Source organism: Leptonotus elevatus, chromosome 3, assembly GCF_054856555.1.
Source record: "Leptonotus elevatus isolate MCC_2025b chromosome 3, RoL_Lele_1.0, whole genome shotgun sequence".
NCBI classification, from domain to species: Eukaryota; Metazoa; Chordata; class Actinopteri; order Syngnathiformes; family Syngnathidae; genus Leptonotus; species Leptonotus elevatus.
The window spans coordinates 13,028,107-13,052,911 of NC_141241.1; the positions used below are offsets into that span (position 1 = coordinate 13,028,107).

General features: G+C 42.1%; 1 protein-coding gene across 4 annotated transcripts; it reads right to left on the reverse strand.

The window, feature by feature from the left end:
- Positions 1-3,422: 3,422 nt before the first annotated feature.
- On the reverse strand, positions 3,423-24,769 carry cenpf (centromere protein F). 4 transcript variants are annotated; one of them, XM_086071767.1, is made up of 38 exons: positions 24,718-24,769; positions 24,097-24,273; positions 23,866-23,991; positions 23,664-23,734; positions 23,457-23,584; positions 23,286-23,377; positions 22,942-23,209; positions 22,641-22,843; positions 22,440-22,565; positions 22,225-22,353; positions 21,956-22,120; positions 21,579-21,714; positions 20,840-20,969; positions 20,494-20,773; positions 20,211-20,414; positions 19,912-20,120; positions 18,510-18,639; positions 18,143-18,421; positions 17,481-18,059; positions 16,703-16,876; positions 15,798-16,585; positions 13,218-13,396; positions 13,029-13,107; positions 12,326-12,440; positions 12,145-12,208; positions 11,238-11,485; positions 11,055-11,163; positions 10,739-10,944; positions 9,717-9,935; positions 9,491-9,634; positions 9,219-9,408; positions 9,033-9,130; positions 8,922-8,963; positions 7,727-8,608; positions 6,784-6,913; positions 5,856-6,467; positions 5,691-5,797; positions 3,472-4,263 (listed from the first exon to the last, which is right to left on the reverse strand). In XM_086071767.1, the coding sequence occupies exons 2-38, from the start codon at positions 24,256-24,258 to the stop codon at positions 4,165-4,167; spliced, it is 7,902 nt and encodes a 2,633-aa protein (XP_085927893.1). In that variant the 5' UTR covers positions 24,259-24,273; positions 24,718-24,769; the 3' UTR covers positions 3,472-4,164. The 4 variants fall into 4 exon arrangements, with proteins under 4 accessions (XP_085927895.1, XP_085927893.1, XP_085927892.1 ...); XM_086071766.1 differs by having other exon boundaries at positions 20,211-20,417; XM_086071768.1 differs by having other exon boundaries at positions 3,473-4,263; positions 20,211-20,417; positions 21,998-22,120.
- Positions 24,770-24,805: the final 36 nt, after the last annotated feature.

A 24,805-nucleotide genomic window follows, 5' to 3' on the forward strand; every position in this document is an offset into this window, starting at 1 on the left:
TGTGATTAATCATGAGTTAACTAGTAAAGTCATGTGATTAATAACAATTAAAAAAATGTAATCGCCTCTTGCCCCTAATTTTTAATAATCTTTTTTAATGAATTTATGTCAGTGAATGAGTTAATATATTGATTTTCTTAACACAACTTTATCTAAAAATATTCTGAAGCTTTTTTTTCCCCATTGTGTATTTTTTTTAGCACATTAGACCTGTATCCTTGTTGTATTTTCTTATTCATATATTTATACATAGCATAATTATGTATGCATAGTGTTTATGTACAATATTTTCCCCTAATACTCCTCTGCACTCGCCGAGTTATGATGGACTATGGTGCTAAAATGTACACTCACGCTAATGTGCACATGACCAAAAGTGAAAAGAGATATTTGTTTTATCTTTGAACTCAAGAACAAACAAGAATGGAAACTAAAGTTTTATGATTGGTTAAGGCTATTTGTGGTTAAGAAGTATACATTATTCAATAACCCAAGCTGTATTAGTGGGGTACTAACATGCTTATTTTATTTATTTGTTCAATTTTTGGTATCCCACTTCTGTTGCTGTGCAAAAATCAAACCGATGCTAAAGCTTTTCTGCCACATGTGCCCGACATGCGTTTTGTGAAAATGTAATGAATTTTGTGTATTTTTCTACACTGCATGTATTTTGTTTGTCTTTTTAAGCATATTTCTACTACTGATGAATGCCAAATGAATGTCTTTTAGAGTGTAAATCTCATTTTTGTATGAGTAGAAAATATACTCAAGTTCAGCTCTCGACATGTTTGCTGTGTCATCCTTTATACTCATGTTAAAGTTCATATAACGTGATTTTATTAGTTGAGGTCAGTTTTTCTCAAATAGGGGGCGCAGTGCGATGGCAGGTGGGACGTGCGACCTCACAGAACATCTTGAATTATTTTTGCCATACAAGACTGACATGTAATTGTACATCCAGTACAGTAGGTGGCAGTGGCGCTCTCGTGCAAGGAGTATTTGCGCGTACGTATAGAGAAGTTTATGGACAAATGATACTATTTATAGTCGCGGGTGGGGTGGAGGATGTCACAAGAAAAAAATAATAGAGAAGCCAGCTGGTTTAGGTGAGTTCTGGTTTAAGATACAAACAGTCAATACTTTTATTTTCCACGCAAAATACTTTGACCGATCATTTGCATTTGTCTTTTAAATTCAACTTTAAATGAATGAAAGCTGCAGGTCACATTCCTGCCACAACGAGCAGCAATATTTAAATCCTAGCAATATCACTGTATGCAGCCTTTTTCTTTTACATCACAAGTCTTTGAATGGCTTTTACGTTTACAAACATAACTACAAAAATCTGATGTAAAACATCCCGAGGCTTTACTGAGCTTCTTTTATGACCTTTTGCCTATTTTTGCTCACTAAATGTAGAGTCAGCTCTTTTCTGTTAATCAAAAGAAGAAAGAAAAAAGCCTGCAGTCTGGTAAGGAAGAATGGCTCAATTGCTGCGGGTGTAATTGTTTACAGTAATGAGGACCCCCAGTCAATATGAGTTAATAATATTAAGGTCGACACACAGATAATCTCTTGAGACCTCGTCACCAGTGGAGCATCTTGACAAAAATCTGAAAACAATGCTCACTTAAGCTACATGAAGAAAAATTAAAAAAACGATTCATGTGTGTTGGTTACATGTCACATAATTTGCTAGACAAAAAAAACAAACCCGGAACGTATTAAATGGGGCAAATAGCGGTGGGCGCTCATCTACTAGCGTGGTGACGGTGTTGTTTTAAGGTAAATCAAATGTTCGAGCAGGAGATCAAGTGTTCTCTCTACGGCCGGGTGTCACTTCCTGACACTGGCGGCTGCTTACACAGCACTGCCGGCCACAGAATGGCTCAATCCATGCATACAGGCCAGCGGTGGGACAGTCTGTCGCTCTGTCCGTCCACACACTCATACACAAACACACGTTCGGCGGTCGGTTCCAGTCATAACACGACCCCGGTTTTCCCCGACAGCTGGGCCACAGTTGGTTCTGGCAGCGCGGCTTCCGTCAACAGTATCCGCTCCGAGGTGTGTGACTGGCTCGTCCGGCTCGCTCTGTTCCCATAACCCACAATGCACTGCTCTCCCAGGTGCTTTCAACCAGATTCTTCAAATGAGTGTTGCCAACTGTGGATTAAAGCGGTCAGGAGGGTCACGCTGACCTCAGCTGACATCGATAACCTTTAATGTCTCGAAGCAGAGAAGATCAATGGGTATTGATCAGAAGCTGTCTGACTTCATCATGGAGCTCCACCCACATGAAAATGGGGGGGGGGGGGGGGTGTATTGGCGTTGTTAAGTTAGACATATACCGCTTATTAAGCCTGTTTTGGGCATTTTCTTCCTCTTCAAAGGCCCGATTCCAGTAGTGGGACTTCAGTGCAAGTAGTTATTTGTACTTAAGTAGATTTTTCAATTTTACTCTCTACATTTGAATTGTTTTGTTAAAATAGGCTTGTTCCCTTTTTTTCAACTTCCACAGATGACAAAAAAAAAAAAAGAGAGGAAAAAGATTAAGGCAAAGTGAGGTTATCATAGCTTTTGTTGACACCCTACTTCTTCTCGCTGTGACGGCCCAGGTGCACTATGGGATGCGCTCGCCTTTAGGTTTTTCTCCAGGTTCATTCTGTGCTCCTCGACAAGAGCTTGAGCCACACCCCCTCCCTCCCTTATGTTTTCTTTTTTTCCCCCCAACCAAGAAACTTAGGGCACTGAAAGGTGACCCGCCAAGTTTCCTGTTCTGTCTCCCCGTTTTAGGAATCAATAAAGTAATCTGAATTAGAATTTAAAAATCAACTGATGTTGAAGTCTGGGAGATCTTGTTTTATGTTGCCAGCTGTGCGGCAGCCTAAAAAACGCACAATTTCCTCTGGCCTTGAAAATTCCTCAGTCTAATCCTAAATGTGAAGTATTTTTCACTGATGTCCCAATGTACTGCTAATGCTAATTGGAGACAAGGGAGGCACATCTGCATTACATCATCATTAGATCTGAGAATGGCTGTTTGTTCTTAAGATTAACTTTAAGAACGTTATACTGCTGCCTGAAAAAAAAAAAAAAAAAAAAAAACACAAGCTGACCATTAATTGCATTTCATAACTGTATGGGTGCAAAACAACAAACAGAACTATTACTCATTGCTATTTTGCTAGCTGGAGAATATATCAAATCAACATACTGGAGATAACACCACATGATTATCACATTCTATTCGGGTGAAGTATACTTGTATTACCTGCGTGAGACTGTTTGGGACCGAATGCCATATTTAAAGTGAATTGTGGTTGCAAATTGCAATCTTGAGATAAAGAAGTGATGCTTGACAATAATCACACATTGAGTATCAACTGTTTGGCCAAGTTCAACACAATTCCTATTCACAATTAGTCATACTAAATTATATATATATATATATACAAATAAAAGTCAGCAGAAATGATTTGCTCAAGACAAATAATTTTTTTTAAACAATTTTAGTGCGTAAAAAAAAAAAGTATTCACAATGACCAGTAACCTCATACACCTGCACATTAATCATAAGCATCTTCCGCGTCTAAAGAGTTTGAGTTAAAATATGCTACAAAGTAAATCTGAGATTAGAGAAACACATTCAAGAGTTACCACTAAAAATATCACTAAAAGGTGAAGCAGTTCTAGCACAAAAGAAAGACATGAAAAGGTAGCTGCCGTTAGAAGGAAAGTAGCTCCAACGCCGGACTCCAGTAAACAGCAACACAGGCTGAAAACAAGGCTGGGCGGACATCAAAATATATACAGAACAAGACTGCGAATGTATGTGAAATTGAGAAAAACATTGACACACCAGAAGAATTTTGGATGCATTCTAACATGTTGACAAATTGTCATGCCGGCTATTATTAATACACTTGTGCGTTTGCATATAGGCACGTAAACGTAGGAGCCCGTCTACGTGTCAAGAAAGCATTTAGTACTGCTTCCCACATGATCACTTATACTAAAAACATCAATAGTTCAACAAAATAAATTGTGCGTGCTAACTTGTTAGGCTTGCTGAGAACAACGAAATGGTGTTCAAAGGAAGAGTGGCCTGAAATGACTGTAAATATGCGCCAAAACCACAGTGCGGTGTGTTTTGTGTTACGTTTACTGAACATGACAGTTGTCTCCTTGCGCTGGCGACTCTTGCGAACGAGGAGCGACCGCTTCCTCGCACTTGTCGGTCGAGGAAGGAGACAGCGAGACCTGGTGAAATGCATTTAGCAAATGACAATGAGATCAGTCAAAATCCAGTCAAACAGCTGGGAGCGAAGGTGATTGCTTCAGTGAAAATGGCTGAGGAATAAAAAAAATAAATTAAAAAAAAGCTTTTGTAATACACACTTAGATGCAAAATTAAAATGAATCCGATTAGTCAATTGAATAATCAATTCTAAAAATATTCAGCAGTGACAGCACTAATTGATATATTTTTTTATTTGTGTGTTTTAAAGTGTTTTCGCCTTTTGGAATTTGCGGCATTAACTTGCATCAACTCCTTCGCAATTTTTTTTTACCCCAAAACAGTTTTCTTGGAGTTCTTCCTTTCTTTCCCGGATGTTGGCTCTCAAAAAAGGATGTTGTTTACTTTAGTGCAGGGGTAAGCAACTTTCACTTTACCCCAAATAAAAAATAAATAAATATAAAATCTGTCTGGAGCTGAAAAACATTTGAAGAATGTGATGAAGGAAACTATGTTAGTGTTAGTCTAATGTACCCAAGAGCTAATTAGAGCTGCACCAAAACACAAAATGATGACATTCATTTTCTTCGACCTTACCTCTTCACTTTTTGTTCTTTTCCCCCCCATACTTTGTTTTTCAAATATTTTTAGACTTTTATGCCTTCTGTCAAATTTCTGACAATTTTATTTTATTTTTTTACAATTTAATGGACACATTTTATGGCTATTTCTCCTTCCTTTTTGTTCATCGTGTTTGCCATCAATTTTCAGACATTTTTGGCAATTTGTGGATATTTTATGGTAATTATCAGGATTTCTTGTTTTGTTTTTGAACGTTTTCTTTTCTGCCTTTAAAAAAAAAATCTTCTCTCACATTTTCATGGACATTTTATGGCATTTTTTTTTTTAATTAAAAAACAACAACTTTTTGGGCATTTTTTAAAGATAATTAAAAAAAATGTATTCATCTATCTTTTGTCTCGCTTTTTTTGAACATTTAATTATTATTTTTTGTATAAATTATTAATTAATTTAAAGAATAGTTTATGTAAAAATAAAAAAGGAAAAAAAATAAATAAAAGTTTTTAGAATTTTTTTTTTGTAGATATCCACAGGGAGCCACAGGAGACGGACTAAAGAGCCACATGTGACTCCAGAGCCGCAGGTTTCAGACCACCGCTTTAGTGAAAGTCTGAAGCACTTTAAGATTTTTTTTTGTAATCAAGGACGATATAAATAAACATGTGGGTCAAATGCGGAGAACGAATTTCGCCCCACTTAGGTGGATGTATTTTAACAACCCTTACTAAATCAGCATTTTAAATCTTCAACAATTGAACATGATATGAATGATCCGTCAAACGACATGGCTTGAAGGGCTGGCCTACTTTTGGCCACTCCCCCTATCCCGCACCTCTGGCAACTCGGTCTGTGCGCTTGTTGCGCTTACCTTGCAGTCCGACGTGCGCCTCGCAGCCAGCCGAGGGCTGCATCGTTTCACGGTGGTTCTCCTCACGATGAAGGGGCTGGCCTCACCCAGCGGGATGTCCGCAAAGCCTACCGGAAACAAATCATGACTCCACGGCGTGGTGATCACGTGGCGGAGCATTCGTACCTCTCTGGACCAGCTCCGGAAGCCCCTCGGGCCTGAACCCATCCTCCTGCGCCGTACTGGCTTTTGGTGTGGTCACGGCGTTTGCTCTGATCTTCTTGGTGAGGTTGTGAAGAGCCTCCTGGGCGCTTTCCTTATCGCTCGCGTGTTTGTGAGCCCTCTTCCCGGACGAGGAGCCCAGCGGTGACCTCTGCGGAGTGGAAGGAGCGGCGTTCTCGATTTGGTCATCCAGGCGCTTGGTGGAGGACCTCGCCGAGCGTCGGCTGTTGGCGGGTTTGCTCGCCGTCAAATACTCCAGCCTCGTCGTCAGCGTCTCGTTGGCCTCCTCCAGCTTGTGCACCTCCACCATCAAGCTGCAGTATTTGCTCATGGTGTCGTCCACCTCCTTCGCCTTCTCCTGCGCAAGCTGCTCGACTTCTTTGAGTTCCCCTTTGACCTCCTCCAGGGCTCGGCTGCGCGCGTCCAGGGCCGCCTTGAGCTCCGCCCCCTCTTTGCTTTTTTCGTCACGTTCCGCTCTCGCCTCTTTAAGGGACGACTTCAGCTCCTCCACCTCCTCCTTCCTCTCATCGGCTCGAATTTGCAGCTGCTTATCCACCGTCTTTGCTTCTTCACCATCTGGTGGGGAAAACAGAAGGTCAAGGTTCAAAATGTAGAAGATTTTTTTGTGTGTGGATTGGATCAGTCTGTCACAGGTCCCCAACAGAAAACCTTAGTCATTACTGCCACCTAGTGGTAATCATAGCACTTCTTATAAATACTGTTTAGTATTTTCCCCCCCAAGTTCAAATACGTGCGTCTCAAATGCTCATGCGGATTTTCACATTGAGTGTGGGAAAACATCTCCGCGCAATAAAAAATGGTTCACTCAAGTTAAATGCGAGTCCACACGAAGGAGGACGTTGCAGGTGCGAGTAGTGTCAAGTCAACAAACCTGAGCTGCTCAGGAGGAGCATCTTCTCTTGCTCCAGCTGTTTGCAAGCCTTCATCCAAAGGTTCAACTTGCTGGAGGTGGCGTCTCTCTCTTTGGACACCCGAGCGACACGAGACGATAGCTCCGACACCTGGACGGCAATCGAGAGTTCGAGGAATTAAGGAGGGAATTCAAACTACCTATTGTTGGATTGGGTGACATTATATAAGGTTTCGGCAGGTATCAGAAAATGGAATTCAATACTTAATTGATTTTTTAAAAGAATAATTAAAAGGCATGATTTCCACAATTAACTCATAGATTGATCGCAAATGAATTGCTTATTCTATATGTTTTAAATGTACAATAATTTTTTTTAATGTTTGTCATACTCTTGTTAACATAAGTTGACAAATATGTTTACTAGGGCCCGAGCGATATGCCTTTTTTGAGGCCGATACCGATTTTTGGGCCAAAAAAATAAATAAAAATACAGACTAGTATACAGATTATTTAAAAACATATATTGAATGCTTAAAATTGTGTTCCCGCAGCATTTGTGTGTGAATATTCGTTATTTGAAGGAAAAACACTCCCGTTAGTATTTTGAATGTGATCTTTCCTTCACTTTGAGCATTAGCTAGCGATACCGTGCATTTTCCTTTTCAAATGAATTGGAAAAATTAAGGCACTTATGGAATTCTACCCGTTTTGCTCATCATAAATTTAAAAACTTGTCCCCAGTTGCCACAAATGTATAATATTAATGCTTCTGGACTTAATTATTTTTTAACAGATTAAAAACTTTTTTTTTTAATGTTAAATGTGTTTTTAAAGACCTTATTTTTTGCATCAATGAATTGTAATGCCTTGTGGAAACCCTGTTCTAGATTTTTACTGTTTATATAAATGTGCATTTATTCATTTTGTTTTATACTGAGGGTTGGGGGGGGGGGGGGCGTACCTGTCCGTTGAGCTTAGAGATGGACAGCTGCTGCATTTGCAGCTTCTCCTCCAAGGAGGCAACCGTGGACTGAAGCTTCTGTTGCTCCTCTGCCACTTTCTCCTTCTCGCCTTCCGCTCTTTGCTTCTCTCGTTCTAGCGCCGAGGACAAACTATTCTTCTCTTCTTCCAGCAGCGACAAGGCCGTGTGAAGCGTCTTCGTCTCCCCCTCGAGCCTGTGTCTGTCCTCCCCTATTCTGTCTCTCTCCTGCTTCAGCGCAATGTTCTCCTCCTCGCTAGAACGGAGATTCTCATTCTCCTGCTCTCGTCTTTCTTTTTCTTGTAGCAGGAGTCTATTTTCTCTTTCTCGCCGCTCCTTTTCATCGGCCTCTTTGGCCTTTACAGCGTCTTCTTCCAACCCCCCAATGCGAGTCATCAAACGGTTTTTCTGCCCCTCCCACTCCTCTCCATCCGCCTTCCACTTCTCCAGCGAATTCTGCAGACGTTGCTTCTCCTCCTCCAGCTCCTCCAGGAGGCTCTTCATCCTCGCTCGCTCGCTCTCCACGTCTGCGCTCCTTTCTTCAAACGACATCTCCCGCTGGCGAGACGCGTCAAGCTGCACTCGGAGGTCATCCGCCCGCCTCGCCTGCTTCTCTGCTTCCTCCCTCAACCCCCTCTCCAACTCCTCCACCCTGCACCGCTGCCGTTCCTCCTCTTCTCGACGTTCCATCTCTGCCCTCTCCAGCCCTCGCTCTAATTCCGCCTTGGCAGCCTTCAGCTCCTCCAGTTCTGCGTGTTTGGCGTGCAGCTCTCGCTCCAGCTGCTCCTTCTCAGATCTCAAGTTGTCCAAAGTGGCAGAAAGCTTTGAGAGCTCCTCGCTGAGGCCTCTCTTCTCTTCGTCCACCTGGGGGGGGGGGGGGGGACAAAACAAGACGATCAGGTATAAAAAAATGAATAAAAACATTTGAAAATAGCCAAATCACTCCCTGAAATCTTATCACAAAACAACATTTGTAAATATTTTAATCAGATCCCAAACGAGAGCTAATATTACTGAATGAATTAATACTTATTTATACGAGATGGAGTGTAGTTTTTCATGACTGTAAATACAACTCAAAACAAAGCTGAAAGCAGCTATAATTTGGGGCCTTGCGTCCCATTTTTCAAGGTGAATCCTTGAGATGTTTCACATGAATGTACAGTACATACTATACCTTTGTACTTTCCTCCTCCAGCTCAAATTTGATGGTCTCCGCCTGCACCAGATTGCAAGTCAGAGTTAAGTATCTTTTCAAGTTCTGACAGATATAAATGTTTTGGAGTACCTGAAGGACAGCTTCCTCCAGGTCTTGCTCCGCATCCTCCTTCTCTCGCTGCAGAGCCTCGATGCGGTCTTGCAGCGAGTCCGACTTCCTCTGAGCAGCTACAGATACACAGAGTCCTGGTCAGGTCACGAACAATACTGACAAGTGTCAAAAAAAGAAAAGAAAAAGAAGATGTGCAGAAGTTACCTTTGAGGAGTTCGCCCACATGCTTCTTCTTCCTCTCGTCTGATTCGATGCGGGCACGGAGCTTTTCGATGCCACTCCGCATCTGCTGGACTTCGTCCTGTGTGGAGTTCAGTCGAGAAGCGATTTCTCCCTTTTCCAGTAGAGAGGACTCCAAAGACTGCGTCAACTGTCGCACTTCTCCCTCCAAAGCCTTGGCAAACAAACACGGGGTGGGGGGAGGGTCATGGTAACGTTTTGAAAGTAAACACGCTTTCATCACTCTTCTTACTCACCTGGATTTTGCTGAACATGGTCTCTGTGTTTTGATTGGCGGACGTGTGATCTTCCTTAATCTTGTCAAGCTGCCCAATCAAATGTTCCTTCTCTCCAGTCTGTCGAGACACGGCTTCCTCCAACACGTTCATCTGCTCCAGCAGCTTGAGAGAAAAATAAATATTGTCATAGCGTGACGAGAAAAAGACGGACGAGCTCATTCCAAAACAATAATTACGTGTGTACCTGTTGCCTCTCTGTATTCATTCTGTCGGTGTTGCCTTGCAGGGCTTCGTTCTCCTTCTTCCCCGCTCTGATGTCCTCCTCCAGGATGGAAATTAAAGACCTGGTGTCGCAGTTGGTCTTCTCCAGGCCGTCTATCTTCTCTCGCAACTGGCCCGCAGCCTGACTCAGCTCCTCTCGTTCTTCAGCGCAGGAAACCAGCTCAGCTCTCAGGTGGATTGCCTTGAACGGGAAACTCTCCCGTCAATTTATCATATTGCGCAGCCGATTCATTATTATTGCGTTTATACTATACTCACTGGTACACAAATTTGAAAATAAGTTCGCAATATATATTTATTCATGTTTTTGTGTCTACAATGTGTAGAATTTCAGGCGGAAACTATAGCAAATGCATTCATGGGCGGGAACCTTTGACTGTCTCACGATTCGATCCCGATTTTTGGGTCTGCGATTCGATTCAGAATCGATTTTTGATTCAAAATGATTTGATTGACAAGGATTTCTGCTTCAATTCATAGACGTGCAAAGAATCGTCATGATCTACTCCAGTCTGACTCGCTAATGCTAATTAGCGCGCTAATCGCAGCACTTTTGTCACTCAAAAGAACGGCTATTCATACAAAACGCTTCAGGAATGTATATAGAGAAGCATCTTAGCATGACTCAACGGCATATGCTCTTCCTACGCTGCAAAACAACCACTTTCATTGGAATAACTTAATCGGGATTTTTTCCTTCTACTCTCTAATGTGACTACAAGCTAACAGAGCATCAGAACGCGTGGAACCACACTGCCCCTAAGTGGCCAAATCGTGTACAATATGAACAGTGCTGCCAATAAAAGGCACACACAAACAAGGGCAAGACAGTATAAAAAAATAATTGAAATAAAATCGATTTTTTTGGCACACCTAGTTATTACGTCACACATTTGTGAATGTCTACCTGCAAATATGCGGGGCTACATGATACCGATCTGCGATCCTGCAAACTGCCGTTTACAGCTGTGAATGTCTGCCCACCTCAGACGAAAGGGTTTCAATTTGCTGCTCCAAGCCCGAGCACGTCCGCCTCTGAGTTTCCAGCTCATCCCCCAACTTGCTGCGCTCCTCCTGCAGGGCCTCCAGCTCACATTCCATGCCCAGGATGTGTTGCTCCAGGTTGGCTTTCTCTGAGCGAACCCTCTTCAGCTCGCTCTCCTGCTGGAGGAACTTCTCGTCCCATCCGCCTGCGCGACAAAGCCATAAGATGCAACTCAATCGCCGTTGAGAACGTTGACGCTTGTTAATGAGTTACAAAATAACTGGCAATGCAACCATTCACAAGTTAAGAATTTACCTTTGGCCATTTCGAGTCCCTCCAACATCTCCATAACATCAGCTAGCTGGCATTTGGCTGTTTGGAGCTGCAGGGTTGAGGTTTCTCTGTCTTCTGACAGCTGAGACAACTAAATTCAAACAAACAGAATTGGCATCACAATTTCTAACGCCGAGGCCCGGAATCTATCGGCCTTCAACCCACCTGATCAGAGAGGCCATTCTTCTCCTTTACAACCTCGTCCATCTTATTGGCTGCACGGCGTGCCGCTGCTTCTGCTGCGTCAACTTTCTGCTCCAAGGTTTGAACTTGCACCTGGAGGTCTGAGGTCAACTCCTTCCTCAGCGCAAGGTCAGAGGTGAGCAGGTCAATCTCGGAGAGCAGGGCGCGGAATTCCTCTTCCCGCTTTGAGGGGTTTTCGTGGTCATCTTGGAACTGCACAGGCTCCGTCTCTGCTTGACGGAACATCAACACACAAGTTACTTGACTTTTTGGTATGATTTTTATAGAGAAAGGATGCAGTTAATTTTAGTGATGCACCGAATATTGGGCCAATGAAAAATTTTGGCCGAAATTGTCTATTTTTTGCCATTTTAAGCATTCGGCTGAAATAACATTTAAGCCGAAAGAATATGTCCGAAATAGGTAACGGTGACGCAAGCAAAAAAACGCTGCAAGCAAGCGTCTTTTGTGTGACTTTGCAGTCCGTCCGATTAGCTGTTGCAAACAAACGTATTTATTTATTTTTAAACGTCGGTGAATATGTGAATGTGCCGATTTTAAGTGCGCCGCACCTTGTCCCGCCGCACGCATCCGTCCCCGCCTGTGCGAACGACGTTGACGTCAGAAAATGCTCAACCCTCGTTTGGTGTTTAATGTACCGTTAGCCAACATGTCTGCGGTGTGGGCACATTTCAATTTATATTGTCCTTGGTTAAAATGCCAGTGCTAAATAAATATTTTATAATAATATTATAATTTTAATTAATTAGAGTAAAAGCAATGAAAGTAAAAAAATTAATAAAAATGCCGGCGTTTCGGCCAATCATTTTTCATTTTCGGATTCGGCCAACTCTTTTCATTTCGGTGCATCCCGAGTTATGTCACTCACCGATGGAATGTAAAGGAGCAGCTTCGTGTTCAAGGACGCCGCAGGGAAAGCTCTCCTCTTGAACCTGAGAGCATGTTAAAAATTCACAGCCAGTCAATTTGTTTATCCCATCAGATCGTATTCGGTGACAGCATAAAAAAAAACAAAAATAAAAAAAACATTGGAGCAACGATTTCTATACCTGATTAAATTGTTTCTCTTCAGCTATCTGCATTTGGGGTCCATCTTTGATACACACATCTGTGTCTTCCACATGTTCATCGATTACATCCGGTTTGAGGATGGGTTCTGCTTCACTACAAGATTCAAGGAAGATTAGCTCCACTTCTCCTAAATATTGCATTTTTTGAGTAGTTAACTCATTCACTGCCATAGACATCAAAAACTCATTTGAACTATTTCTATTAGTTTAACATTTTTTCCAATTTTGTTAACGAGAGTAGGAAAACCTAGATTTTTTTTATTGTACATTTAGAACAGATATCAAATTTGTGATTAAGTGTGAGTTAACTAGTGAAGTCATGCGATTAATTATGATTACAAATTTTAATCACCCGACGCCCCAAATTTTTAATGTTTTCTTCTTTCTTTTTTTTATTGATTAATTGCCATTGACGGCTATAGACGTCAAAAATTCGTTTGAACTATTATTATTAGTTTCACATTTTTCCCCACTTTTATTACCATGAGTATGAAAACCTAGAATTTTTTTATTGTACATTTGGAACAGATATAGAATTTGTGATTAATTGTAAGTTAACTAGGGAAATCATGCGATTAATTACAATTAATGTTAATCGCCTGTCGCCTCTAATTTTTAATAACCTTTATTTATTTATTATGAATTCATGGCAGTGAATGCGTTAATATAAAATGTCACCTACCTGGGGGCCCCTTCAAGTTGGACTGAGTCTAATGGTGGTTCCACAGTGGATTCCGCATGAATGTCGCTTGCTGCCTCTGCTGGAATTACCATTACAGACAAGTCAGGCTCGAATGTGCAATTGCTAAGGTAAAAAAAAAAAAAAAAAGACCCTTCCTGACACGATCATTTATTCCAAGCCTGCACTCACCACTGATGTCTTGGGGGCTCTGTTGGTCCTGCAGTTGTGACAGCTGCTGTATGAGGTGGTTTTGTTGGCCCACCTGCTCCAGCAACAAGTCATACTGGTGCTTAAACACGCTCAGCTCTTGTTGTAAGCACGACAACTTTTGATGCAGTTCAGCCAGCTCCGTTTCAAACTGTTGGCTCCTGAGACACAAGTGCAAGTATGGTTGGAACTTCATTCATACATTAACTCTTTGACTGCCAGACGTTTTCAGAAAAGGGATGCCGCCAGTGCCAGCCGATTTAAGCATTTTGACTGATTTTCAAGGTCCACAGAAAATGTTCTGTTTGGACTATGGAAACACACGTACTACCAAATTAAAGATTGGACTTTCATCTTTCATCAGAAAAAAAGAGTTTGTTTCTACCTTATTCCGTTCTTTAGTAATCAACAATAGAAAATGGTTAGTTTGACCCAATTTCGCCTGTGTTGGACCAAAATACGGAGAAATCAAGCTTTTAGTGAAACGATATTATTTCATGCATTCTAGTGAATTTGACACTTCTTTTTGTCCATGAATGATGCCACAAACACCTAAATAGTGCTTTACTTCTATAAAACACTACCACCAAGAATGAAAAAGTGTTTTTTGATAGCAAAATACGTTTATTTACATTCAACAGTGTAACAATTTGACAACAATTTGGCAAACTATTTACAAATGTGTGCAACTGTGGTGCTATTTACAAATATGTGGATGTTTCAACGACAGTTTTTCTTTTTGTAACACTCTCCTGCGTGCAAGGAGACGCAACAGCATTTGCACAAGATTGCCTCTTCGCGTGCGCCACTTTCTTGCCGGCCGTTTTTTTCCGGGGAATAGCAAGTATATACTGCAGTGTGTCATCAAGTCTAATATCAGGATCATGCTACGGTTACGTTACGGTGGTGTTACGTCTCGCTTCCCCGTGTCCTTCAGTTGCTATACCGGGTTGGTAGGAGATGTTCTGATCCATTTTATCCACTCCATTCATGGTGGCATCGTAGTCCAGAAACAGTGTCTTCTCCGTGATCAGACTGTACCCGCTCCTCCGATGAATATGCATTGGACTCGGGGTACTCTTCATTGTCCGATCGAATGTCCGCTTGTGCAGCTCCGCGTTTTCCGGCCTTAGCAGCGCTAGCCGCGCTTTGCCGGTGGGGCTTACTACGTGTTCATAACAGTCACGTTGGCGTAGAGCTTCATCTTCATCATCATCATCAATCTGCATTGGTCGATGCCAACTCTCCATCGCCCGATCGAATGTCCGATTGTGTAGAAGTACCCGGCCGGCTATTGTGCGCGTTTTCCGGCCTTAGCAGCGCTAGCCGCGCTTAGCCGTGAGGCTTACTACGTGTTCATAACAGTCACGCCAAAGCTTCCAACTTTGGCGTAGAGCTCGTTGTCATCATCATCGTTGACATCAATGCGCTTTTTAGTATTGATTGATGCTTTCCGTCTTTGAAAAAAATGCTCAAGCTGAGCTGCTTGTAACCGGTTGCTTGGTCAAGCCATTGTGGCTTGGATCAGCCATTGTCTCCTCAACACTCTAGCTCCGCCTCACGTCTTCTACTGACGCCCACGGTGGGCGGCCCATCCAACCTTGTGCAAAGAGAGTCATCGCTGCCCTCTAGGGGCCAAAACGAGTCTTTGACTAATCAGATCAGCCTGATTCTTTCAGCACAGCTGCCCAAGGCTTTCCTGCACCCGTTTTTGAAAAAAAAACAAAAAAACATAGGGGACGTCTTTTAACGTCCTCGGCGCCCTTCCCTAGGTTTATGCTAAACGTTTTATAACGTTTATGGCAGTCAAAGAGTTAATAGTGACTTCTAGATGATTTGAAGTTAAAAAACAAACAAACATGTTATAATAAAAAAAGAAGAAGTGTAAAACATGAATCTAATTTGTTTTGAGGTAGTAGTTTTTTTGCCACTAGGTGGCATTAGTGGTTCATGTTGGACTTTGGTGAGAGGAACAGTAGTTTGCTTTTCAAATTAATTGGAAAATGAAGGAACTTGTGGACGAGTCCTGCCCCTTTTGTTCATCGTAAATTACAACTTACAAATTAATGCTTCAGGTCATAATTTTGCAATGCCATTTAAGGCCTTAATTTTCACAAAAACACTTGATGAACTTTAATGCTTTTTAATGACTGTCAAATATTAATATTATTATTAATTTCTATTTATTTAGTCTTTTTGAGAGTTTTGAGATCATTTGCTGTATTAAGATGTGCTTGTTAGGAAAGGGGCAGGACAACATAAGCGTTTGCTTCCTTCTGCTTCTTCTTGAACTTTACACTTTGAACCAGTTTTGTGTGTGTTTATTTTCATGATTGTTCAAGATTGCGGCCAAGATGCCAATGCATAACTTTAATTTAGACAGGACTTTGGCCTGATCAAAAATAAAGGTGACGGGTCAGTACAATACTAAAAAATATATGAAAATAGGCTACTTTGCAAATGCTGGATTCATTGTACTGTGAATGCCCATTAATTAATTATTTTTTTTGGATACAAATAAAAACAAAAGAACCACAACAAGGGGTACTGTAATAACTGTACCTGACTCGGTTCTCCTCTTCCATCCGCTTTTCTGTCATCTCAAGCAGATCCTTCATCCTGTCACACTCCTCTTCAGAAGACTGTAGGCGGTTTTGGATGCGTTCCTTTTCCTCCTGCAGAGATGCCACTTTGCCATCATGCATCTCTACGCTCGCTCGGGATTGCCGCTTCTCCCCCTTCGACTGGGCTTCACGCGATTGCAGCGCCATGTTCATTTCCCTCAGTCGGTCGTTGCTTTCTTCCAGCTGAAGTTTGTCCTCCGCCGCTTGGCTCAGCGTGTTCGCCAGCTCACCGAGTTGAGCCTCAAGTTGAGATTTCTGTTCACGGAGAAGCTCAAAAGCGGCGCGGAGCTGGGATTTCTCTTCGGTGAGCTGCCTCAGTGTTGATTCTGTGTTTTCTCCCTCCTCCGTTAAAACCTTCACGCTGGTCTGCAGGTGTTTGTGCTCCTCGGCTATCACGTCCAGCCTGGTTTCCAACTGCTGCTTCTGAACAGCCGCCTCACTTATGTCATTTTCTAATTGCTTCAGACTTGCCTTGAGGTTATTTTTCTCCTCAAGTGACACTCTGTCGTCATCTTCTCTGTCTTTAACGATGTGGTTGAGAGTAGCAACTTTAGCCGTCAAAGTGGCGACGTCATCTTCCAACTGACTGCATTTGACAGAGTCGCCCTCCAGGCGAGTTATTTCACAACTCCTCTCCGTCAGTTCCTCCCTGGCGGTCACGTACTTGGTCTCCAACACGGAGTTCTGCGACTGGACCTCCTCCAGCCGTGCTTCCAAAACCGAGACCTTAAAAAACATACATATTTGAAATGAGCATTTTCATTTCCGCGTTTTGTTTTAATGACTGACCGGTTGCCGAAGGAGGTCAGAATCATCGCAAATCAGAAATCTCTAAATGTCTACCTGAGCTTTATTGTCCTCAAGTTGGACCACCATGTCAGACACGTGGCTTTGGGTCTGAGCCAACTCAGTCTCCAGTGACCGGATGGTCTCCTTTAGTGCCTCCATTTGACTTTCGTAAGAGTTGACGGTTGTCTCGTTGTCTTCCAGATCCATCTGAAGCATCTCCAGCTGGACCTATATGGCAAAAAAAAAAAAAAAAAAAAAAGGGGGGGGGGGTATAGGGGTCAGTTTTTAATAAAATGTAGCACTTTGTTTCATTCAATTAAATACAAAAAAACATTCAAATATTTGTTTTTGATGAAAAGCATTTAATTAAAGAACTGTTTAATATATATATATATATATATATATATATATATATATATATATATATATATATATATAAAATTTATGACAATTTTTTTGTTGAAACATTTACTCTATTTTTTTCTTCTTCATAATTCAAGTAAGTTATTTTATATCCACATTTTTACCAATAACTGGTTAGTTGATTTTTTGTAAAAAAAAAAGAAAGAAAGAAAGAAAAAAATTAATAATTCAATTGTAAATGTACCTATTTCAAACACACATTTAACAATTTCTTGAATCTTGCTAAACAACTGGAAAGTGAATTATAATTAAAATTGTTGAAGCAAAAACATTAACATTATCTTTTACTCACTCGTCAAATGACCTGGCCCATCTTTCGGTTTTCAAGTCAAACATGAGCACCAACTATTTATTGCAAGATCAGATGACGTCGATGTACATCGCAAGGAGAAATCGCTAAGAAGCAAACCTTGATTTTGTTCATGGCAACCATCTTCTCTTTCAGGAGCTCAGTCGTCTTGGCATGTTCTACTTCTGCGTTGTTCAACTTCTCCTTCAGACTCTTGATGCTGGCGTCTCTTTCCTCCAAGCCTTGTGAGGCTGCAGACAAAGTTGCCTTCATGGTCTTCACATCTGTCCGGATGGTACTCGACTCGGCTTTGGTGGCATTCAAGGCTTTCTCCGCGGCTTCGCGCTCGTCTCGGAGGCTCTTTTCCTTGTTGAGGAACTTTTGCGCCTCCAAAGCTTGACCCTCGGACAGCCGGCTCAACTCCTGCCTGAGATCTGCGATTTCTATTTCCAAAGCAGAAGTCAGACTTACTTTTTCGGTCAGGGAGTTCTCCAGGCTGTTCTTGACTTCAGTCGCGGAGGAGAGGCTCTTCTCAAGGGCGTCCAGGTGATTTTTGAGGTCGGCGTGTGAGCGGTTGACCAACTCAAGTTCACTTCTCAGCAGCGGGAGTTTCTCGGCTGCGTCTTTGCTTGCGGATACATCGTCCTCTAAAGAGGAGATTTGCTTCTGCAGCTCTTTTACTTTTGCGGCGTGTGCATCCTTGAGGAGTTTTACAAGAGAAATATAAGAAGCATACAAACATTTAACAAGACTGAATTAGTACGCATGTGATGCGACTCTACCTCCGTTTCTTTCACCCGCTCTTCAACATCGTTTTGCAAGTCTTCATTTTGTTTCTCCAGAGTTAAAAGCCGAGCCCGGTCTTCTCCGATCAGCTTTTCCTTCTCCGCCACTTGGGCACGGACCTCCCGAAGCTCCTCCTCCAGCCGTTGCAGCTTTTGCGCATTTTCCGCATCCATCCTTTTGTGTTCTTCCTCGCGCTCAGACATCTTCTTGCTTTGCTTCTGCAGCTCTGCTCCAAACTGCTCCTGGGCCTTCAGCAACTGATCCACCGAGCTGATCTGAAACGTTTTGGAGGTGAAATTAGGGAACGTGCGAAATGTGTTGTGCACATCAAAACAGCATTCTCATTGTAAAGAAAAAACGCACTTGGTTTTTGGTGAGTAGCAGCTCTTGCTGAGTTTCCTCCAACTTGAGCTTGACTTGTGTCGTTTCCTCTGCCTTTGCGGCAATGCTTTCTTCACATTGTCGCAACACAGCCGCTTTCTCCTCTGACAATCTGGATGGAAAAAGACATTAAGCAAGTTACAAAAGACATTTGTCTATTTTTCTGGCTCACAGTCAACATTAATATCACTTATGGATGTTCGATACCACTAGCATTCAAACCGATACCAGTAAAAATACTCGCCGATAATCGGCGGCTATACTCAGCATTTTATGAATATCGGCATCAGCCTTTTTTTTTTTGATGGCTGATATATTAAAAACTGTTATTTTTGCTCTGACGGGCGCTTTTCTGCTCCGAGTCAGCGGTTGTTGACTCCCTGCAGCATTGACCCGCCCACAGCACCATCAGATTGGTTGCTCGTGCAGTGCTAACAGCCAATAAGCAGCAATTAGCGGCTATTAGCCTCGTGGGCTATTAGGTTAGCTTGCGGGATAAACTAATAGCCATTTTTTAGCGGCTATTTGGGAGTTATCTCGGGTTAGCGTGTGGGTGAACAGTTAGCCCGCGAGCTAACAGCTCGCGAATTAGCAGCTATTTGGGAGTTAGCGTGTGGGTGAATGGTTAGCCCGCGAACTAACTATTAGCTAGCAAATTAGCCACTATTAGCCCGCGAGCTAACCGGCTAGCTCGCAAATTAACGGCTATTAAGTTAGCTCGCGGGCTAACCTAATAGCCCATTTTTAACGGCAATTTGGTAGTTAACCCGGGATTAGCATGTGGGTGAATGGTTAGCCCGCAAATTAGCAGCTATTTGGAAGTTCGTGTGCGGAAGCCCCATTATAGTTGGCGCAAAAGCTGATGGCAAAACAAAAAACCTTTAACATGTTGCAAATCACAAAAGCTGTTTAATAAACATGTCCTTGAAGCATTTAAGCAGTCAAGCGCTGGAGTTTTTACTATTTTATTGCAAATTCTTTTTGACACCAACTTTTTTCTTCTTCTGCAAATGTATATCGGCTTCAAATATCGGTTATCGGCCTCCCTGATTACCGATAATCTGTATCGGTCGTGAAAAAAGCGGTCTATCTCTAACTGATACCACCTGTACTTTTGATACATAAAATCCCCCCCAAATAAATAAAATGAAATAATTTTAAAGACCTACATATATCCCAATATGGCACGTTTCCTTAAAATTGCATGAAATTAACAGCAATATTTTAGTCTTCTAATTTCTAGTCCCTGAACATAAAATGGCCACAAGATCGCGAGTACCAATACCTTGAAATGAGGCCGGGCTGCTATCATTCCGATACAGACATCTGGCATCGGTACTCACCCATCCCGCCTATCGGTTATGGTTATCGGTTAATGTCTCACCTCAAATTTCCCTCTTCATGCTCCGCAGCAGCCTGAGCAAAGGTCTCCCTCAGCTGACGTATTTCAGCTTGACCAAGTTCAAGCAACTGTTCTTTGGAGCGCGCCAGCTCGAAGGCTTCTCGTTGCTCGTCTTGCAGCCGAGCGACGCTCTTCTCGGCGTGCTCTGCTCGGGCAATTTCCTTTTTCAGCTCCGACTGCAAATCTTCAACCTGATGGAATGATTAGTGACACGACAACCAGCATAGCGTAAGAGCGGGGTAAGTAACAGTATAAAGCTAAACGTAACCATAGAAATTCACCTGTTTTAAAAGCTGGGTCACCTGTGCGCCAACATTTTCCAGATCTTTGGTGTGCTTCTGTTCAGCGTGAGAGGATTTAGCCTGGAGCTCCTTGTGTTGATGCTCCCTCTCCTCCAGTTCTGTACTCTTGATGAGGAGTTCTCCCTTCAGGGTGTCGACGTGTGCCGACAGCCTGACCTGGTCCTCCTCTGCACACTCCAGCTGCTTCTAAAACGCAGGAACAATTACTGAGGTGACGTTTAATGGCTTTTCATGGCGTTTAATGGTAATGGCTTTTCCTTACCTTCAATTCTTCGTTAGCCTCATTCTGTGAGCTCAGACTTTTGCCCAACGCACCGATTTTGTCGGTGAGTTGCTTCTGCGCGGCCTCTGCATCGTTGATGAGGGCCTCCTTCTCGTTCTTCCACTCCAGCAGAGCTTGGTGCTTTTGTGTCAGCTGCTTGCACTCGTCATGACTCGCACCGAGACTTTTCTTCAGCTCTTCGCCCTCTTTTACGGCCTCTGTCAACTGGTTGGTTAACTGCTCCGCTGCTTGTTTCTGTTTCTGCATTTCCTTCTGGGACCTACAAAGCGATTGCAACAAGGTTGATCGGCTTCATCAAATCGAGAAGTAGTAACGGGATGTCTACCATTCATTTTTGCTCTCAGCGTCAGCCAGCGTCTTCTTTAGGTTTTCCAGCTCCAGAGTCGAAGCTTGGGACTGCTGCTCCAGTTTGCACTGAAGTCTCTTCAGCTCTTCTTTTTGACTTTCACCTTTTGCTGAGGACGGAACCAAATCAAATGTATGTCAATAGAGGTGTATAATTAATAAAAAAAATGTGCTGTTTGACCGCTAATGTAGAGGTTGACAAACTTGTGATCAAAATCTAACGATTTTTAGAACATGTAAAAAGCTGGGCCAGACTAACCTCGTAGATGAGGTTGCTAAATTTAATATATAGGCACAATTGTTTGAATACATTAATAACATAATTAATAAAATATATATTATGATAAAATTCTACATTAGTTAAACAAATAAATAAACTTAATTTTCAAATAGTTTCTTATTAGTAATAACAAATTAAAATAGTTTTTTTCACCAACTACTGTATATGAAAAAAATACTTTTTATCCTATTTGTAAAAATTCTATATATATATATATATATATATATATCTATATATATATATATATCTATATATCTATATATATATATATATATCTATATATATATATATATCTATATATATATCTATATATCTATATATATATATATATATATCTATATATATATATATATCTATATATATATATATATATATATATATATATATATATAATAAAAATATTCATATGGCATACGTTGCTACTACAGTAGGAAGTTACCTTTGAGGTCATCTAGGAAGCCTTGGGTGCGTTTGAGTGTCTGGTCCAAGGTCTTCTTCTCATCCTCCAGTTGTGACAGACCCCTTTTGCTCTGGTCCAACTGGACGGAAGTGCTGTTCTTCTCTCTCTGATGCTCCTAGAGTCAGAAAGAAATGTCAATGAGATTATAAAAACAGGCTGGTATGTTTAAACTGCATTCATCAATTAGTGAAACCAGTTATCCAACACCGCCTAGCCAAAACACAAATATTACATTGCATTTAATTGCAGATAATGGAAGCTATACGTGGTTGTTTCAGTGAAAGCAAATCGACTTGTACTAAATCACTAGTAATTGGAAGAGAAAGCAGCCGATAACAGGATCGCCCATTAGAAACCTCATAAGTCAGGAAGTCTGCCAAGGCGCCAGCTAAAGTCACCTCGAACTTCTTGCGGAGGTCCTCCTCTTTGGTCTGGCTGGCCTGGAGGCTCTGTTGTGAGCGCAGCAGCTTCTGCTTCTGCTCCTCCACCTCCCTCTCCAGCTGACTCCTCTGAGAAGACATCTGGCACAGCAAGAGGATGATTGGACAATAATACTCGTGACAATAATAATAATAATAATAATAATAATAATAACTCATGGTAAATTAAAGTAAAGCCGTGTTACCTTCTCTAAGTCAGTCTGCAGTATGTTGCTGTCTTTTTTGGACTGTTGGATCTCTTGTGTGAATTTAGTTTTGGTTTGCTCCAGTTGTTGCTCCAAAGTCTGATTGGACCGTTGCAGCTGGGCAAGCTCCTGCACACAGTGAAATTGATCAGGTGTTATGTTTTCGTCGGATCACATTTAAAGAGTCAGACGATGGCACGGCTGTGTCGTCGCACCTTCTGACTGTCTCTCTCCTGGTCCTTGACCTTCTGTTCCAGGGCTCGTCTGCAGCTCTCAGCGTTGTGTCTCTGACAGTTCATCTCTTCAGAAACTTGCTTCAGCTTCTGCTCTAGAGAAGAACACTAAAGGGGTGGAGCAGCAACATTTCAGACACCTTTGCAAGAAGATTATGCAGACAGACAGAAATCATGCCTTACCTTGACTTCAAGCTGCTGATGTTTATCTGTGGTCTGACGCAGCTCGTGGCTCGTCTTGGTCAAGTCTCGGTCCCGCTCACTCAGGTCTTTGCGGGCCTGGGTCAGTTGGACTTGGATGTCCTGCAGCTTGGAGGCCTGGCTACTAATTTCTCTCTCGTGGCTGGACATGCTCCTCTCCAGCTCTGACACACGGCCACGCAGCTCTGAAACAAACATGATGAATACGTTTTTCTAATTATAAATCAAAAATGCCCGCCAAAAGGTAAATTTTCTGACTGTGTAAGGAGTGAATCATAAATACCCTTGTTGAGGATTTTCAGCTGTTCCATCTGTTGGGATGCACCCGGACTCGCTGCTGTTCTGGTACAGCTCATTCGCTGGCTGGGTTTGATGGGCGTCTCCTCGTGGGCATCCCAAAGGGACGTGCCCCGCCTCTTCAGAGGCGTTTCAGTCATTTCCTGAGACTGCCGGCTGTGCGCCTGATCCTGCTGCCACGGGAAAATAGAGGATCCAGCTTGGCGAGCAGAAATGTCTTTGTGGCTCACGCTGGCTGACGACTGATTCAACAGCTACAAAAGGGAAAACGTTAGCAACATTTATTTGATATTACATAGAAGACGCAGAGTGACGATGCGTGACCCTCACTTTGACCTGCAGGATTTTGAGTTCATTCTCTAGCTTTTTTCTTTCTTCTACTTCCTGGTTATATTTCTGTTGAAGGTCCTCTAGTTTGTTATCTGTAACAAATATACAAGCTTTATGTCAGATTTGATACATGTTGTTGCAGGTACAACAATATTTACAGCAGTGGGATACCTTGCTGCCTGTAAGCTGAAACTGGAGTCGAGAAACTTTTCTGTGGCGTAACAAATGACTGCAGCTCCGAGGAGGATGAAAAGGAGGAAGAGCTAGCAGGTTGAGAACGATCCAGTTCATTTTTGTACCTGAAAGACAAAACAAGATTTTATTTGGCGGTAACTGATGAGTGATGCACATTCACTATTGTCAATTTGCATAACTCACTTCTTAAGCTCTTGTTCGAGCCGCTCTATGGTCTTTCTGCACGTGTTGAGCTGGCCCTCCAAGTATCTCACCTTTATTAAAACAAAGCAATTGAAATAGTTGACATTTCCATTTAGATTTTCGATGTGCCGCACTGGACAATGATAATAATGACGATGCTAATGTGATGATTTTCAATTGTGTTATGAGTTGTTTTACTCACCTGCTGCTCTTTGACCCCCAGATCATGTAAAACCTTTTGTCGAGCTTTCTCTACAGAGTCACACGATTCTACTAAAGACTGGTTCTCTCTCTTCAAAGCAGATGCCTCATTACGTTCACTGTCCACCTGTAAAATATAAATAAATGAATACACTGTACAGTTTATATACTTTTTCCCCTTCATGCAGTTTTCCTTTTATGTGCAGCCATCCAACTTCCAAATAACACTGACCTTTTGTTTCTGCTTCTGCAGCGCTGCCTCTACAGAATCAAGCTGGAACTGTTTTTGAGATCTCTCCTTTTTCACTTTGTCCAGCTGGACTTCCATCTCCCGAATCTTCTGCAGGGCCTTCCCCGGAAGTCCATCTTTCCACTCCTCCACCGCCCAACTCATGGTCGCTCACCTCACCTGACAAAACATCAGGCGCAAGTTGGGGTTGGCGTAAGAACAAAAGATATATGGGTAAAATCATCGAGACATTCAGTCATATCCACAGATGGGCCTAACCATTATGTTTAACAACGGCGTCAAAAGCATTAGCGAACCCACCATGTTTTTCTGATATAATTATGTGAAATTGAAAATAATTGTAATCCGAGGGTCATTTCTGCCCGGATAAAACGGGTTAAATGTGTTTTGGTTGTAAGAAGTATTTTGAGACTTAAAAAGAGAAATGGCATCCTACGTAGCAGATTTAGCTGACCGTTAGCTTTAGCTTCAGTCTGTCGTTAAACTTGGACTTATCAATCAACTCTATAAATACTAGATTTGCACGGAGTGAAACATTGGACAACGTGTTTAACTATGTTAACACGACAAGGTATTCTCTCAAATGTAAATAAGAACACTTACTTTGGCGCGATGGTTCTATCTCTACGACGATTGTTGACGAGTCTCGTTGAAAATTCAAATTCTAAAGCTTTTCATAAAGATCGACACT

What these genes read in the sequence shown, in the direction of transcription:
- cenpf (XM_086071766.1), bottom strand. Translation starts at nt 24,258, where the DNA reads ATGAGTTGGGCGGTGGAGGAGTGGAAAGATGGACTTCCGGGGAAGGCC. An exon ending in CAACTTGAAGGGGCCCCCAG is followed by an intron (nt 12,441 to 13,028) that starts GTAGGTGACATT and finishes TGAATCTTGTAG; the next exon opens with TGAAGCAGAACCCATCCTCA. An exon ending in TGCTCCTTTACATTCCATCG is followed by an intron (nt 11,486 to 12,144) that starts GTGAGTGACATA and finishes TCCGTCAAGCAG; the next exon opens with AGACGGAGCCTGTGCAGTTC.